Source organism: Paramormyrops kingsleyae, chromosome 25, assembly GCF_048594095.1.
Source record: "Paramormyrops kingsleyae isolate MSU_618 chromosome 25, PKINGS_0.4, whole genome shotgun sequence".
Lineage (NCBI taxonomy): Eukaryota > Metazoa > Chordata > Actinopteri > Osteoglossiformes > Mormyridae > Paramormyrops > Paramormyrops kingsleyae.
This window is the reverse complement of record NC_132821.1, coordinates 25,567,224-25,584,069: the sequence shown is the minus strand read 5'-3', so window position 1 is coordinate 25,584,069 and position 16,846 is coordinate 25,567,224. Positions and strand designations below refer to the sequence as shown.

General features: G+C 40.6%; 1 protein-coding gene across 3 annotated transcripts; it reads left to right on the top strand.

Moving 5' to 3' along the window:
- Positions 1 to 3,441: 3,441 nt before the first annotated feature.
- On the top strand, positions 3,442 to 16,388 carry map9 (microtubule-associated protein 9). Of its 3 annotated transcripts, none has more exons than XM_072706998.1 (14): positions 3,442 to 7,542; positions 7,743 to 8,599; positions 8,812 to 8,902; positions 9,546 to 9,992; positions 10,335 to 10,516; positions 11,337 to 11,451; positions 11,589 to 11,659; positions 11,849 to 11,919; positions 12,404 to 12,566; positions 12,730 to 12,819; positions 13,549 to 13,710; positions 13,799 to 13,944; positions 14,687 to 14,822; positions 15,561 to 16,388. In XM_072706998.1, the coding sequence occupies exons 2-14, from the start codon at positions 8,525 to 8,527 to the stop codon at positions 15,675 to 15,677; spliced, it is 1,866 nt and encodes a 621-aa protein (XP_072563099.1). In that variant the 5' UTR covers positions 3,442 to 7,542; positions 7,743 to 8,524; the 3' UTR covers positions 15,678 to 16,388. The 3 variants fall into 3 exon arrangements, with proteins under 3 accessions (XP_072563099.1, XP_023654941.1, XP_023654942.1); XM_023799173.2 differs by having other exon boundaries at positions 3,442 to 8,278; positions 8,518 to 8,599; XM_023799174.2 differs by having other exon boundaries at positions 3,444 to 8,599; positions 9,546 to 9,986.
- The last annotated feature ends 458 nt before the right edge of the window (positions 16,389 to 16,846 follow it).

Genomic DNA, 16,846 nt, shown 5'->3' with positions numbered 1-16,846 from the left:
TATAATTGATAAGGGCTGTAAAACTGATTTAAAATATAATCATCACCAATTAACTGCGTGATTTTTAAAGGAACGAAAAGATTATGTTTTTTACAAACTGGATAGAATTCACCATCGACACATCATTTAATCATAATCAGGCACAGAAAAACAAGCATCTGAACGCATGCATAATGCATAAGCAGTCGGTGAGGTGGAATTAAACTACTCCCCTACTCGCAGATCGTGTCCTTCAGTGCAGCACTGTCAGCCCTCGGGGGGGGGGGGGGGGGGTGTCTGCGTTATATCCAACTTCTTTACAGACGCGTGCAATGATTCTCTGCAGGACTTTCGGCTTCTGAGAGATAAAGACGGGAACATCTTGGTAGTTTGTTAAATACAGCTTTCTTCTGACAGGATGATGACTCGGTTTGAACCGAGGTCGCTGGCATTTTTACCGTTCGGCAGTTCGCCGGGCAAGTGTCCCTTTTTCGGTCGCCTAAAAGGGGAGCAGAGTACGGAGTGGGGAATCACTATGTCAGGAGTGACTTAAGGATCGCTCTCCCACGCTTGGCTCTTGTGATAAGCTGTCATAAGTCTTCTAAAAGTCCTCGTCTTCACTCCATTAATTAGAGAAGTATGACATAAAAAGGTCTGCTTTAGGTCTCTGTCCAGCGTATAAATAAACACATAAACCCAAAATTAGTATTTTCCCATATTTGTTGATGTCTTATCTCTTCCTTTCCAGTTCATTTTTTAAAACTTTTATAACATGTTAAAAGCTGGTTTAAAAGCATCCAGTGAGCGATGAAGTTCAAATGTGGGGGAGTTTAATTTAGACGCCAGTATAATTTTGGTTTGAGAGATGATGGGGGTTTGGGGGGGATGAAGACAGATTTAAATGCTAATGTATAATGAAATGGCATTGTTTAATGAGCTTTTTACAAAGTAATTTCCTAAATCATTGGCTGTGTGATTAATAATCGCTGCTGCCAACACAACATTAAGGTGTAATTATGCTAGATAAACGATTTTTGTCCTATGACCTGTGACTCTTCACATCTTAGCGGTTCATATTGTTCATGTCATGATGTCGCAAATGCAATGATTAAGTATCTTTGCCTGTAAAAATGTCACCCTAAAAACGCAGAAACACAATACAAGATGTCTCCCAGATGATTACATTGTAGGATTATCAAGATTATGCTGACAATCAGTTTGTGTACTTTGGAAGTGAGTTGTGTACTGAAGAATTTGTCCAAGACTGTGTGTTACTTTGTTATTACAAAAAAAGAGGCAGTATTACAGAAGGGGAAGACTAATGTAAGACCAAAATAAGACAATACATCATAGCGCAAAAAAGAAAAAATAACGAAGTAATGAAATTTTTCAATTAATTACTAATTTTGAAGATAAAGTCAAACTAAAACAAGACAGAGATAAGACGAAGGTGTGGAAAAAGCGGTGCTCAGTGAGGTGTAACTATCCTTTAGGGTGCAATATCAAGATATTCATAAAATCCGTGTAGCTAAAAATAGCTGAAGGCTGAAAAATGCAAAATAGTTGACACATGACCTGTTGATGTGCAGAAGTAATTCTTACAAAGTACCGCAGTCATCCTTGTTGTCTTTTTGCCGAACCACTCTGAAGTTAAGTGTTATTTTAGCAGCGGGCAAAGGGTTGACATTAAACATGGAGGATGAGCTGCAACGATCACTCTGCTTAACTAAAGCGACCAGTGAATGAAGTGCCGGATTCTGAAACCAAAATCGCAGAAGCATCTGCCATGGATGTGTCTGAAGCTCAAGGCAGGGCACACCAGACCTGCCAGCTAGATCATGCAGAGGAGTGAAAGCATTTCCAGATTTCCAAGACTTCTTCCATTCTTTTTTCTCTCACCTCCCATCTTATTCAAGGTCATGGAGGGTCTGGAGCCTATTGGCACAAGGCAGGGAACAACCCAGGACAGGACACGCTCCCCAGGACAGGACACGCTCCCCAGGACAGGACACGCCCCCCAGGACAGGACACGCCCCCCATTCACTCAAACATGCACACCTATGGGCAATTTGGTAACTCCAATTAACCTCAGCATGTTTTTGGACCATGGAGGGAAATCTAGAGTGGAACCCCCAGAATGACACAGGGAGAACATTCTAACTCCACACACAGAGCTAAGGCGGAGACACAAGCCCTGGTCCCTGAGGTGTGAGGCAACAGTGCTAACCAGTCCACCACGGTACTACCCACATGTGGGCTTTCAGCTCAGAATTTCCAAACAGCAGAAGTCCAACCAAGAGACCAGGAAGTCCTTGTGGCTGCTCTGAAGGTGAGTGTTTGGGGGAGGACGCAGTCTGAAGGTCAGGGTACACGAGAGGAATCCCAGTGATGCTGTTTTGACTAAACTGCAATTGGCTTTTCTTTTTAAACACGAGAACTTTAAATCTTAGGCAGACTGTTTACACCCTGTCGTCTGTCAGCTATGGGCGCAGCGCAGGGACCGGTGTTTACATTGTGTTTAAAGTGATTTTCCCTTTTATTTGGAATCTGCCTTAAACAAAGCGATTCTGACATTCACAGCTATTGTAGCCCGGAACGCTGCTGTCAGAGTCAGTGGGTTTAGAAACCTATTCCTGTGCATATATTGTGTTTTCCACAGTAAGCATCCAAGAAATAACATAAAAAATAAGTTTGATTTACTTGCATTACTTTTAGGTTCCTCTCAGTATGCATCAACATGTGCATAATTTTAAATATTAATAAATTAAGCATTTTAGCAACTCCTTTTAGGAACCAAGACAAATAAGTTGAACATTACCTTTCATTTCTGTCCTCATCTGATGCTGCTATTATGTATCTACTGTTTATAGACATATTGTTTATAACACATACTGTTTTTTGAATATTAATGAAAATTATGTTATTCAGTATCTAGGAATAGTTTTGGAAAGTGTCTGATTCAGGTACATATTTAATCTGCATAAACTACAGAGTGGATGTCTTCTGAAATACAATAGAATATTTAAAGGAGGTGTACAGTGAAGAATACTTCTAACTTACATCAGTGTGTTAGATTACATCATGTGTTAGTTAGCACACTTACTTTCATTTTGACAGCAATTTTGACAAAAATAACAATTGTGTTATGTCCCTGCATTCAGGAAACGTACTGAGCCCATCACAGCTTGCTATAAATAAGGCAAACAGTAACATTTCCACAGTTTGTCTCACCCAGGCCTTTATATTAAACAGTGACCAGAGTTTTATTTGTTTACAAAAAAATGTGACAAGAAGAACCTGGAACGAAACGCATATCGAGTGTCCGAACAGCAGCCTGAATCACTGACTGTACGAAAAGAGAAAGAGAAGAAGTGTATTTATACTGAGTCTATGTACACAGCTGTCCGAAAGCACAAACATATGGATTTTTCAAAAATGTCCCATACATTGATAGATAAAAAAGTTATAGAAGCCTGACAAGAATGATTCTGAAAAATTCAATTTATTGTAAAATGACATATTAAGTAACCACAAAGAGTAATATTTGGATCATTGTACTGATATCATATACTAAATTATATCTGGCATATATATATATATATATATATATACACACACACATACACACACGCACACACAAATTCTTGCTAAAAGCAGAATTATCATTTTCTGGGACAAAGTTGAAGTTTGTGATCTATGAATTACTTTTTATATAATAGCTTTTATTTATAGACAGTGTCCTATTTTTTGTCTTGATCCTTTGAAAACAACATTAATTATTATTGCTACTATCATTACTAGTGACAATAATATTTATGATACCTATAATAACATTAATCACGGATTACTTTCTCACATACAAACAGGGTTATTTCGGTATTCTGTCTCTGAATGTGTCAAGTAATTGCTGAAAATAACAGGGGATGATCACTCATTTGCACAAATATTGTCCAATGCAAATGATTATAAGGCAGGAATTAAAATAAGCTTATCACATCTGATTCAGTTTGACAACTTGGCAGTGGCCTCAGGCCAAGGCTGTACGTGCACTGAAATTTTGAGTGTGTCGGGAAGAAAAACAGGAGGACGGAGAAGAAGAAAGATGAACAGAGATACTTAAATGGGGCATTTTTTAGGGCTTTGTGATTCATTCAAGAAATGGCTTTTTTAAGGTGAAGTCTGGGGAAATTATATAGCATCTGCCACTCCTATATCTGTCTGTGAGAACTGCCGTTCTGCCCACTCATGATGTTTTACTTTTGTTTAACTAATGCTGGTTATTGTTTAGACAGCTTGTTTAGTGTTTACAACACTGCAATCAGCCTGTTCTTGAGACAAGAACCAACTGCTCCTAAAATGATGGCCATTAGCATTAGCATGTGGCTAGCGAGTTACTTTAGGAAATGTATTACTTCAACATATAAAATTTTGCCAGTAACTGTGTTTGTTAAGGGCACGCATTTAGTAGATTTACTTGGATCACAGCTGAATGAGTGTGTTAAATGGTAGGACTCTGCAAACAAGCTGTCACAAAACAGAGTACTTTGATTTCCAGAGAAGATTTCCCATAATGCCCAAACAATTGTGTTTTATTCAGTGTGGCATTATGGGAACTGAAAACTGATCCTAGTGTGAGTGGAAAATTAATGTAACTCTCTGAAAACAGCAACACAGAACTACAAAAAAAAAAGTGAATTTACATTGAATTTGAGGATTTTAGAAATTGCCCATATGGTGGATTGGCACTTGCACAATCCACCATATGCAGAAATTGTTGGACACACACCATTCTGAGTACAATGGCAGCCATTACCCAAGTTTAGGCAGAGCATGAGGGACTGTGGAGAGCCACTACTTTTGGGAACTTTAAAACATTACTGCCCCGGGTTAGGTACTTACAGTATGGGGCATTGTCAGTCCGGGATTGATGTGAAAGGCAAATCACCAGGACTGTTCTGTGTTATTAATAGTTATTAATAGTGACATCTGGCAAAGTGAAGAGGATATTCATATTCTGGTAAATCTTCTCCAATCCTCTCCCATCTGCTGTGTACTGAAAAGCATCCAGACCGAGTGCTTTACAGTTATCCTGCAAAACATCTAAATCCCTTATAAAAATGTGGGGGGATTCCATGGGATTCCATGAGAGAGAGAGAGAGAGAGAGACAACTTTACTCATATTTTTTCAAAAGTTATTTATGGCTCCAGTCAAACTAATCCATCATTCTAATTAATATTAAAACAACCAGTTCAATTTCATGTCATTTGGTGACAACATAAATAAATATATAAATGTTATATGTTCTGACTTCATAGCATAACTTTGTATCAAAATAAGCTATTTATTTTGATAAAAGGTTTTTATAAACAAACATACATATAAACCAAACAAATAAAATGCACAGTTGGCTTTACTGTGACGGAATCATTAATTGTACCACTAATCTATGGAGCCACACGTGACGTTTTATTCATTCATTCCTTTGTTTTAGTAAAATTGTGGCCACATTTTATTAATTCATTCCCACAATATATTACAACGTCGCCACAATATATATAATTTTTATCGTTATGTCATGAGCGGGCCCCATACTAATCAGTTCCAGAAATATACAAAATAGTTATGATTATAAGATCATATTTCAGTGACAGCCATTGTTACTCTATGTCAGTATGAGGATGAGAATGTCTCCCAGCTGAGTAAAGACAGACACCATGCGGCAGAGCCAGACAATTTATTAAACTCAGAGCAGAATATGTTTAAGGAAAAGGGGTACATTCTTGCCCAAAGCAAATCTCTGTCTGTTCTTCAACTGGCACTTTGAAAGTCACACTTTGAAATTCACTAATTCCAGAGTTTACGCCAAAACCGAAACACAGGGAAGTCCGTAAAATAAATACTTACGATGAAATCTGTAGGGTCGCGAGCTCTCTTTCTGAAAAATTGCCAGGGGATTTCACCGAACTTTCTGTGGAGTGCCAACAAATAACGTCATTTTGGTAAATCACAGGGCACTGGCAGACTGTCCAGGTCACATATAATAAGCCAGCATTCCCCAGGTCAGAATGATATAAAAGGCCCCACCCCACCTTAAATGTTAGTTAAATCGGCAACACCTGAGTGTCCATAATGATGTCAGCCTTGGGCCCCCATTTAAGGTAATCTGCCCCTGGTGAAACCTCATTCAGATACATATAACTTTAGCTGATGATTTTTAAAGACACATAATACTATTAATGCAGAAAAAAATATTACACTGGCATAGATAAAATGGTGAGTCAAAAATATGACATAGTAATAGTACTGGACAGATGTTAAAGATGAAAGCTAATGGATATGTACTATTTTTCAACAGCTAATAGTTTTTCAAAAGTTAATAATACACATGACATCAGACTTCAAGGAAATATGCAATGTGAGCAACTTTCCACCTACTAATGATGTCAGAATGTCACGTGACACATGCAGAGTACTGAGAGTACATTAGTAAGTGTGTCTCAAGCCATTAATATTACACTTACGGCTCAGAGCCCTTAACACACCACAAGATACCAACCATAAGGTTATTCAAAAGTACTAATTATGTCATTATCTTTCTCTCAGGAATCCCCAGAAATCCCAGTGAGTTAATTGTGCTGTTCCTTTGAGTGCCCATTTATTGATTATGCTATTCCCAAGAATTCATATAGGTATTGATTATATTATCCCCATGCAATCTAGGGACATCATTGAGCTATTTATTTTTCCAGACATTGATTATAAATCAAATACATGATCTCACCACTAGACCATGACATAAATCTTCTTTGATTTACGTACATTTCATTAAGAGTGTGGGTCTTACTTAGGAGCATACAATGAGTCAGAATAAATGAAGGCAATAAATATACAATGAATACGAAAGAAACGGAAAGATCATTATGTTTGCGTTGCACCTGCGCAGATATGCTGACTCACCGCCGGGACGCAACGGTGTTTTTGCCCCTAGCAGCCCCTCTTATGTAGCCTAAGGTAGTGGTTCCCAAACTGGGGGGCGCAGAGGTATTGCGGAGGGGCGCAGCAATGGGATAGCCTCAGGGGCATGTGCCACCCTAAAATAATCTCTTCACAGACTGGACGATTAAACAAATAAAGCAGCGCAACATTACAGTAACTAACAATAAATAAACCACTAACTTACGTGTACTATTAGAGCATTTATGTTATTTATTTAAACTTTACTTTACCATGTAAATTAACTGAAAACCAGTTCTCACTGCTTTACGCGATATTCGGGAGAAATAGCAGATAACGCATGGGAACTTCCTGAGATACAAACGTCACGTTCTTCAGCCAATAAGGGCAAAGTTGTGTCGTCACGGAGGCTGTTCCAGTTTGTTCAGCCGGCTGAGAGGTGCTGTACGATCTGTCTTAAGTCGTCTTGCTCTTGCAAGGTTTTTGTACCATGTGACATGGTGACGCGTGACGACGTTTTGCAGCGCCGGGCAAAAAATCTAACCATATCATGAAAAACGAGGTTTAAAATTTTCTACATGAAGTGCCGGGAGACTATCAGTTAATGGGTATGATTTAGTGTTGTTATGTGCTATAGTATAGGCTGAAACGTGCGGTTATCATTAAAAACAAAATGCGGTAATCGTAAGACAAACTTTAATTTGTGTACGCCAATGAATATTGACAGGAATGTTAAATATGCATTTGCATAATTTCAAACTTATGCTGGACTTTTATTTTTAATTGATTGCTCTTTTTTCTCCCACAGTGGTGAAATTGCACCATTTGTATTTTGTAATTGCATTTGTTTCGCTCAATTAGAAAAGAGAGTTGTATTTCAAATAAAGTTTGAATCTGAACCTGTGTAGTTTGAATGGCGGGGGCTCAATAATGTTCCTATCTAGAAAAGGGGGCTCTGCAGAGAAAGTTTGGGAATCACTGGCCTAAACGGACATAAAAAGCGCGTGTGCTCGCGTTTGCGGCGCAACTGTAAAAACGTGCGTGTGCGCGCATCTACGCGAACGTCAATGCGTGCTATTGTGTTCGCGTCTACGTGTGCCTATTTCCTCCAATTCCCAGAAACAAACGGGAACACTTCCGCCGCAGTCCGTTACCTAGAAACAGCCAAGCAAAAAGCTCATATCACTCTGTAGTCTCTTATAATGTGGTTGTGTCATGGCAACAAATTTCAGCAAGTATATAAGAAATTTCTATTAAAATTAAGCTACCTAGCTGGTCACTAAATGTACCATAATTTATGGATTTGTCCCGTGGTTTTTAGCCGAGTCTTCCATTGAAATAACGGTAAGCGCAGCAAATGTAGTATGCACCCAAGGCATTAGCCTGCTTCTTATAGTAAACAAGCCTGTAGTTTACCTAATTAAAAAGAAGTACTTACCATGTGTTAAACAGCCGTATATAGCTTACAAAATTACTGTCTTACAATACGATAAATAATACGTGCCCTGGGGAGGTCGCTGGCTGTCGTATTGATGTTATTGGAAGATTAGCGACGTAAAGCAATAAACTGCAGCACTCATTAGCAAGAAGATGGAAGACATGTCTTTGGGGACCATGCTGGCGTACACAAGGAGCCGCAAAACCTCCAGGAGAACCACGTTTCAGGTGCAAAAGACACATGATGCTGATACGACGATTTTTAAAGATGTAATGCTAGAAGTGTGGCGTCGTAATCGTGGCTATGCCTTTGAATAGCCCATCGTTATATATGCATTTAACAGTCCTACGCTATATGAAAATAAGCTTGAATACTCCTGTATAGCCAGTTTGAACTGTTTTTCATTGAAACAGATAGCTGACTCTGTCTGCGTTAACAGGACGAATTGCAGGCTGCAATCTCAGCCAGGGCTCAGAGAAGTACGTACCAGGAAAGGTATTCTTACTCAGATGACTTTGACGATGAAGATGGTGAGAGTTTCTATTACTCTGCTTCAAATTATGTGTTGTTTATTGTTTGATGTTATTTGCTGTGTGTTGTTGTTCATGATTCTCATTATTGGTGCTACGTCATTGGTAGTTGCTAATATATTGTCAATTAACTAGTTTGTAGCAGGAATGAAAGTAAGTGTCTTATTATAGCATTTGAAAATGGCAAAAAAATATCTTTAAATTGTGTTTTATGTATGTTTGGTGTTGTGCAGTTTTATCATCCTTTATCAGTTTTGGTGGCAGTGTTGCTCAGTGGCTAGGACAGTCATGTCGCTCCGCCTGGAGTGGGGGTTCGAATCCCACCGGTGCTCTAACATTTCTGGATTTTAAATGTTCCCCATTCCTGCTGCAATCCAAAGACACAGTTAGGATTTTTGATGTTTTCCCATCCAGGCTGGAATTTGCCCCAGTGAGCCCTATCTACAATAGATAGGGTTGGATGATGGATGGATAGATGGACCTATAAATTAATAAGCAGTGTAGATCATTGCAGTTTATAATTTTCTTTATGTATCAAAGAGGGTAAAGATTTTGGTGTGTTTTTCAGTACGAATGAACACTTTTGATTCAGTTGAAACCATTATAACACATTGTCTATCCGTCTGAACTCTGTCTCCCCCAGATATATTTAAGGAACTGCTACATTTTTCCAAACAGAAGAAGAGTGGGGCATTGAAATTGGAAAAGAAGAAATCCAAAATCAATGACTTCAGGCTTTCTGATGATGAGGATGAAAATGTGAAACCCAAGCGAGTATCATTTCTGAAAACAAAGAAAAAGACGTCTTCCCCACCCCCAGAAATCTCGGAACAGAGGGAGAGCCCAGAGCCACCGGTAGACAGTGGTCCAGATGGTAGCCATAGTGATTCCATACAGTCGTTTCACTCTAGAAGCAGTGTCCTGGATTCCAAGGAGTCTCCAACCTTGGAGAGGGGTCAGTGGAAATCCCCTTCACCTTCACCCCGTGACACTGGCGAGGTCAGACCAGAGACAAGAATTGTAGATGAAGAAGATTCCAGCCTCCAGCCCAAGGAACCAAACACATTTAAGACCAGCTCCACAGGTTCTGGTAGCCTAATAAAGTTTTTGCCTCGTGAACATTTTAGAGTCCTCTGGTGATGTACACAATTGTTTTTAATTGCTTTAACTGGTTTTAAACACAAACAGTAATTTAATTTGCTTGTAAAAACATGTCCTTAAAGTGGTTTATATTGCCATCTGGTGGACAGTTCTCTAACAACAAAGGAACAGGTTGTCAGGGTAGCTGTGGAAAAAAACAAAGACTGAATATAGAGGGAAAACATTATCTTTCTGTCAACATTATCATTTTCATTAAGGTTACCATTGTTATTGATGGACAAATGCCAGCCTTATTTTATATACCTGGATCCTGAATGTATATCTTTTGTAGGTAGTATTTTGGAAGATGAGTTGCCCAAACCAAAGCCTCGTCAGAGGACCCTGAAGTTCCCCACTAACACGGAGAGCGAGTCGCTGCCAGAGAGGCCTCTCACGTCGTCTGTGTCCATCCCCCTGTCCCCCACGGAGATGGACAGCACCAGAAATGGGGCCTTCCACAACTCTAGTCCTCAGGCAAGACCCTTCATGCCTAGTAAATCGAGCCGTGAGAGCAGTGGAGGTTTCTCTGGGGTTTTGTGAACATGGTGCTCCACTGGGCCTGAAATCTATGCCACTGCACTATGTAGCTAAAGACCAGGGGCCTATTTCACAAAGCAGGATTTCTTCCAGATAGCTTGTTGGATTTAATGTAGTCTGGTCTAAATGTAAGTGAACAAAGATAAAGTTTGTTTAGCCCAGACTAATAGTGATGGCCAAACAAAGCTTCATGAACCATGTGCTCTTTTTTCGGACCCCACTAGATGGTGGTCTCTGTTCAAAAAAGGGCTCCAAGCATGCACCAAAGCAAACCAAAATCACCATCTACAACAGGGTTATTCAACTCACGGTCCTCGAGGTCCGAGCACTGCTGGTTTTCCAGCCTTCCTTTACCTGTCAGTCAGGTGTGAATCCTCTGACCAATCAGAATCAGTAATTATTAAACAACTACCTGGGAGAACTGAAAACAAGGCCTAGATTTGGAATCGAGGTCCAGAGTTGAAGAACCCTGATCTACAACAACAGCAACAAGTTATCCGGCTAAGCAAGAAATCTTGCTTTGTAAAACAGGCCCCAGGACCTAGTTTACCATAAACAAAATAATAAAAATCACCCACTTGCTTAAATGGGTTAGTGGGGGAATTTTATCTATGTAACGTCGTTGGAACCAATGCATTTTTTCTGTGACTATATCATTTAATGGTCTGGAGTGATTGGCTACAAGGAAAATATGAATACGGTCAGTCTTCCAAGAGTAGTTCTTTCTGGGATGACCTGTTGTGTCCATACTTATCAGAGGGCTCCCAGAGAGGACGTCTCTGTTTCACCAAAGTTCAGCGCACAGACATTTTCTACTGAAGATCAGCTTGACAGTTCTGTCCACCAATCCACGCCTGGCTCAGTGAGTAAAGGTGAGGAGTCCATTTTCAGGAGCCACATTAAACGTCGTGACCCTTTGCAAGCTTGTCTGCTAGTGTTCGCGTTAACTGTGAAATTAATTTGTGCTTATGTGTTTCAAGCTGGCGTTTATTTGTGGCAATCCTTTTAGAGTCGTGCGCTTTGGAAGACGGAGAAGAAGAAAATTCTCAAAAAAACGGCAGGTCCTTTGAAGAGAAGCAGGTGAGTGAAATAAAATGCCAGTTGGTGAGTTTGGTCCGAAGACTGGTAAATTTATAGAGGGCAACGCTGGGTTACGGGCAGCACCTGGAAAACTGGTTCTCCATTCTCCATTAGTCCTGTGGCTCAGCAATAGGAGCATGACAGCTTGCACCGTAAGGATAACATGGCTGTGTGTGGTCGTTCATCCAGGAGGACACTGCAGATGGATCGCAGCTTAGCGCAAGTATGGAGAGCAGTGTGGCAGAAAAGGCCAGGGAGAGGTGAGCATTTGCGTGTGTGGGCGTCTCCTCGCTGGTCTTCGGAACAGGATGGGCATCATTCGATCAGAGGCAGCTGGTCCATAGAGACAGAGGTGGTAGGATATCTTCTGTTTTTGGGATTAAACTATGAAACAAGTAATTTTAAAATAACTAATTACCAAAATACTATTGTCATTTGAAAACACATTTTCTCTCTCCTTCAGAAAAATTCACTATTGTAAGATTGTACAATGTATCATCTTCCAACTTCCTTTTTTTTTAGCCTCTAGTTGCCATTGCATTTGACCAAGTTTACCATGTGTTGTTTTTAAGGGAAAATGCTGCAATTTTTAGAATCTTTTTCTCGGAACTGGATATCCAGAGCCAGTCTCAAAGACAGCAGTACTTCTTATTCGGCACTTGCCTTAAGGGTTGCATGCAGTGTCATCAGTCTGTTTTATTGTGTGTGTGTGTATATATGAGTGGATGTTTGTGTGAATTTAAGGCCGACAAGTTCCTGCACAGCCAGATCTCAGAGGACCCAAATCTGCCGGCCGCACACAGCACAATCTCGATACCTGGGGACGCTGAAAGTTCTGGATCACAAAGCGTACACTAAAGAATCGCAGGCTGAAAATGCTGACTCTTTGAGGGCCACAGTGTACCAGGTAGGAACATATATGATCAGCGGACAAGTCACCCCTCCCCCCCCCAGACACTTCAAACCTTTCCTAGAACAACATTAAATCACGATTGAATTATATAAATCACATGGGGAGAGTAAGTTATTGCCATCATGTTCCTGCTGTTTGGTATCGGTTGTGTTTACAGGAGTGGCTAAAAGGTAAAGATCAGAAGATGAAGGAAACATTGAGGGTCAAAAAACAAGAAGAGAAAACACTAGCAGAGAAAAAGATTCAGGTAATGAATGATTTCACTTGTTTTATTATCGTTCCACCGTTTGGACGTTAGCTTTATCCAAAGGGTCAATTTTATTTGTTTAAACAGCTGGTTGTCATGGGCACCTCTAGAGATTTTGGGTAGTGTGAAAGTGCATCATATTAAACCCCCAACCCTGACCAAGCCAAATTTTTTTAGGTCCATGAAATTGAAATTCCTCCCCTTTGCGGCATCTCTGCTGGTTACTAGTTCAAGGGCAGAACCCCTCCACCTGGGATTTGAACTGGTGGCTCTCAAATTATCTTCTGCTCTTAACCACCACGCCCTCTGCTGTATGTTTTAATTAATGTTCTGACTCATTCATCTATGTGTGACTTTGCTCCTTGTTAGAACGTTCTTCCTTCTAATTTGTCGATAAGGCCTTTGTAAAAATTGTTTTATGTTTTTATTGAATGCAAAGGGGGGTCCCTAATAGAGCCAATAGCTTTTTGTGTGTTTCTAAAAGCTTTTTGGTGTTTTGATGTATGAAAATTGTAGCTAAATTGTCTGTCATGCTCTGATAAAAGTCCTAGTCGCTCTGGATTCCATCAATCTAGAAAAATAACCTTTATTAACGCTAGATCACAGGGGACAGGCTGGGTGAAGAAAACTCAACCGATTCGGAAACAGAGGAAAAGACTGTAATGGGAGGAAAAAATGCACTTTTGCCTCAATCTCACTCAGCACTTCTGTGCTCATTCTGCCTCACAGGAAGCCCTGGATAAAACGGGCGAAGCCAAAGCGTCATTTGAAGCCTGGAAGGAGAAGAAAGCAGAAGTCACGAAAACAAAAATGAGAGCAGAGCGAGAAAAGATCAGGAGGCAGCAGATGGAAACAGATGAGAAGGAGGAGAAGAGAGAAGAGGCCAAGAAGGCGTGTGGCTCATCCATCAGTCAGGCTGATCCCTGTGACTCGCTTGTGACTCTCTTTAACGTCTGACTTCAACTTTCTTTCGCATAAGGTCTTCGAGAAGTGGAAACAGGACCAGGACAAATGTCTGAAGGAGAAGCAGCAGATGGAGAAGGTGAGCGGGAGCAGGCTGAAGCAGAAGCAGGAGGAGCAGACGGAGACGAGGAGGAGAGAGTGTACGTCAGCCTTCAGCAAGTGGTAAGGCGGAGAAGTCTGGGAGCGCGTGACTCGCCGGAACAATGTGTGTGCTGTTTGCTGAATGCCTTTGAAGGAGATCAGAAGATAATGGAACAGAGTAAGTCATGACAGAGGGCAAATTATAGTAAATTAGGACCAGGTACAGTTTACATTTGTTTGGTATTATGGGATGTAGATGAGAGTGACATTGATGTAGCATGCTGTATATTCTGTCTACAAGTGTTATCAGGGCATGTACTGATATTCACAGGATGGTAAATACATCAGTCCATCTTTGATCCAAATATCCAAAGGGGTCGAGATGAACCCAAAACCTTTCCCTGGAAGTACAAGGCAAGAGGCAGGGGACTGACACACAAACACATAGGCTATCCTAGGAAGGTATCAGGGCCCCCTTGGGAACAAATGGAGTAGCTAAACTTATAAAATAGGTCAATCTGCCAGCACCTCCCCGTCCTTCACTCGGCAAGTTTTACCACTTTCGGCTCAAAAAGATCACACAAGTTGCCCGCTTGAGAGACGACCTTCTAGTGTCCATGCCGATGTTTGCCTAGGACCGCCAGACAAGTTAATCAGCACCCTGACACGCACAGCTTCACCACAGATGGGAGACGGGCCTCAGGGAAAAAGAAAATACAGGAGAAGGCTTGTGGGTCCGGATATGTCCCACCGCATCTCTGTAACGTCTATCTCATTCTCGATTTGGTTATTGGGCGGATTTTTTTGTCGCTGAAATATTTAGGAGTGAAAAAAAGGAGGAGATTATTCAAGAAAAAGTGAAGTTGGAGCATCGGCAGAAGAGGATAAAGGAAGAGGAGGAGAAATATGAGAAAGAGGAGAAGAGCAGAATGGCCCTGGAGATGTACGAGACGTGGATGGTGCGTTTGCGGGGCACGGAGTCTGAGTAGCCAGGAACTACATTCTCAGAATCACTCTAACGTTCCCGACTCTTCGATAATAATTGCAGTAATTTTGGCAACGATGACTAACTGTTTACTCACAAGCAAAGTGTTTAATTGCTAGTTTGGCTATTTGGGTTTATGCATGATGGCACACATTGCTAAACAAACAGTAATTCCACTATTAATGAATTTTTACATTTATATACATGGTTTGGGAGTAGGGATTTTTTGCATACTTGACAAATTCCACCTTGGCATTTTCAATATATAAATGCAGATTCTGTTGGAGAGGACAGAATGCCAGTGCATCACTGATTTTTATTAATCTGTCACTAATAATTACAACTAACTCTTGTTTAGCGGCTATCTCGGTTAGGGACCAGTCGCAGAAAAAACCCCATTTCCATTAGTAGTGCACATATACGACCAAATTTCGTGCACCTGACAACAATGCATACCGGAGTCCTTTGAGGCAGAATGTACAGAATGTTGTGAAATATGTCCACATCGTGAAGGATAAAAGAAATCCGTATGAAAGTCGTAAGCATGGTCACGGTTACGCTCGGGCTACCGTGATTTTCACATAGCGATTCTTTCACTTAGTGACCTGGTGGTTGGAATGGAACTCGCTCAACGTGAAGTGAAAATATTAGCGACATACTTATATAAGTGTTAATAATGAGTATTCTGTCACTCTTGCATCATTTTTTATAGCGACGGAAGGAGCGTCAGAGGCGACGAGAGAGGAGACAAAAGAGAATCGACTCCATTCTGCTGGAGGCCCCCCCCCCATGGAGCCCACCCAGTAAGACAGTGCCCTATGGGAAATAGACTCATAGTTTAATTAATTTATGCATTACAATGCAGCCAGACCAGGATCTCTGTGTTGTGGCTAAAACACGACTGTACATATTTTAACAAACGTTTAATCATATCTCTGGAATCCTTTATTATATATTGTAGCTTAGCTGGGATGTTGTTGGTAACACCAAGGACATGACATTCACATGAATGGGTGACTCTGAGTTGGGTGTCTTTACTCCTGTGTGTGTGTGAGCGGGTTTACCTATCCTTATGGGGACATAATGTCCCCATAATGTGATAAATATCCGTTTTTTTCCCTTATGGGGACCGGTTTCCTGGTCCCCATAAGGGAAAACTCTATTTTATACAGTAAAAATTGGTGACTGCTATGAAGAAACTAAAAATGCAAAAACTCTTATATTTTGTTAGGTTACTTATGGTTATGGTTAGGGCTGGGTGGGGGTTAAGGTTGTCATAGTTAGCGTTAGCATTTTTCCCAAATGAATGAGCAGTCCCCATAAGGATATGTTTACCCTACATGTGTGTGTGTGTGTGTGTGTGAGACAGAGAGAGAGCCCTGTACTTCCCAGGATAGACACTAGGTCCCTCTGATCTTGACTTCATAAATGGTTACTGGAAATCCCTTCATGAATAAACCGCATCCACGTTTTCATGTAATGAAAACCATGTTTAGCCTATTTAAGGTATGTCATGTTAGTAAAACCAGTGAACCAGTGATCCTTTGGCGTCATATGTTTAAATATTGCACAACACACCCCTGTACAATTAGCTAATTTATTGTGAGTTTTTCCCTAACCCTCGTGTGTCATTCACCCATACTGTGCTCCATGATGTAGACTTTGGTCAGTGTTTGCTGACTTAAGCATGTAAGACGATTCTTCTCCTTGGTGCATGTACGACTTTGTGCTTACTTCCATATATAATGGTAAGCATATGCAAGGTAGATCGGTGTGCTGAATATCTAGTGGCTGATTTTTCATTATTATTCGCAAGTGCTGCATTTATTCACAACATTTATTCCAGTGATTTAACACTTTTACCATCTCTGCAGCCAGGTATTAATAACAGCTGGTCGCCTCATATCTCTGCCGTATATTCATGAAGCAAATTCTGACAAAGGGCTCCCCTAGCTGATACATCTGTAAAAAAAAAAATAGCTTCCTGTCTTTTTCTTT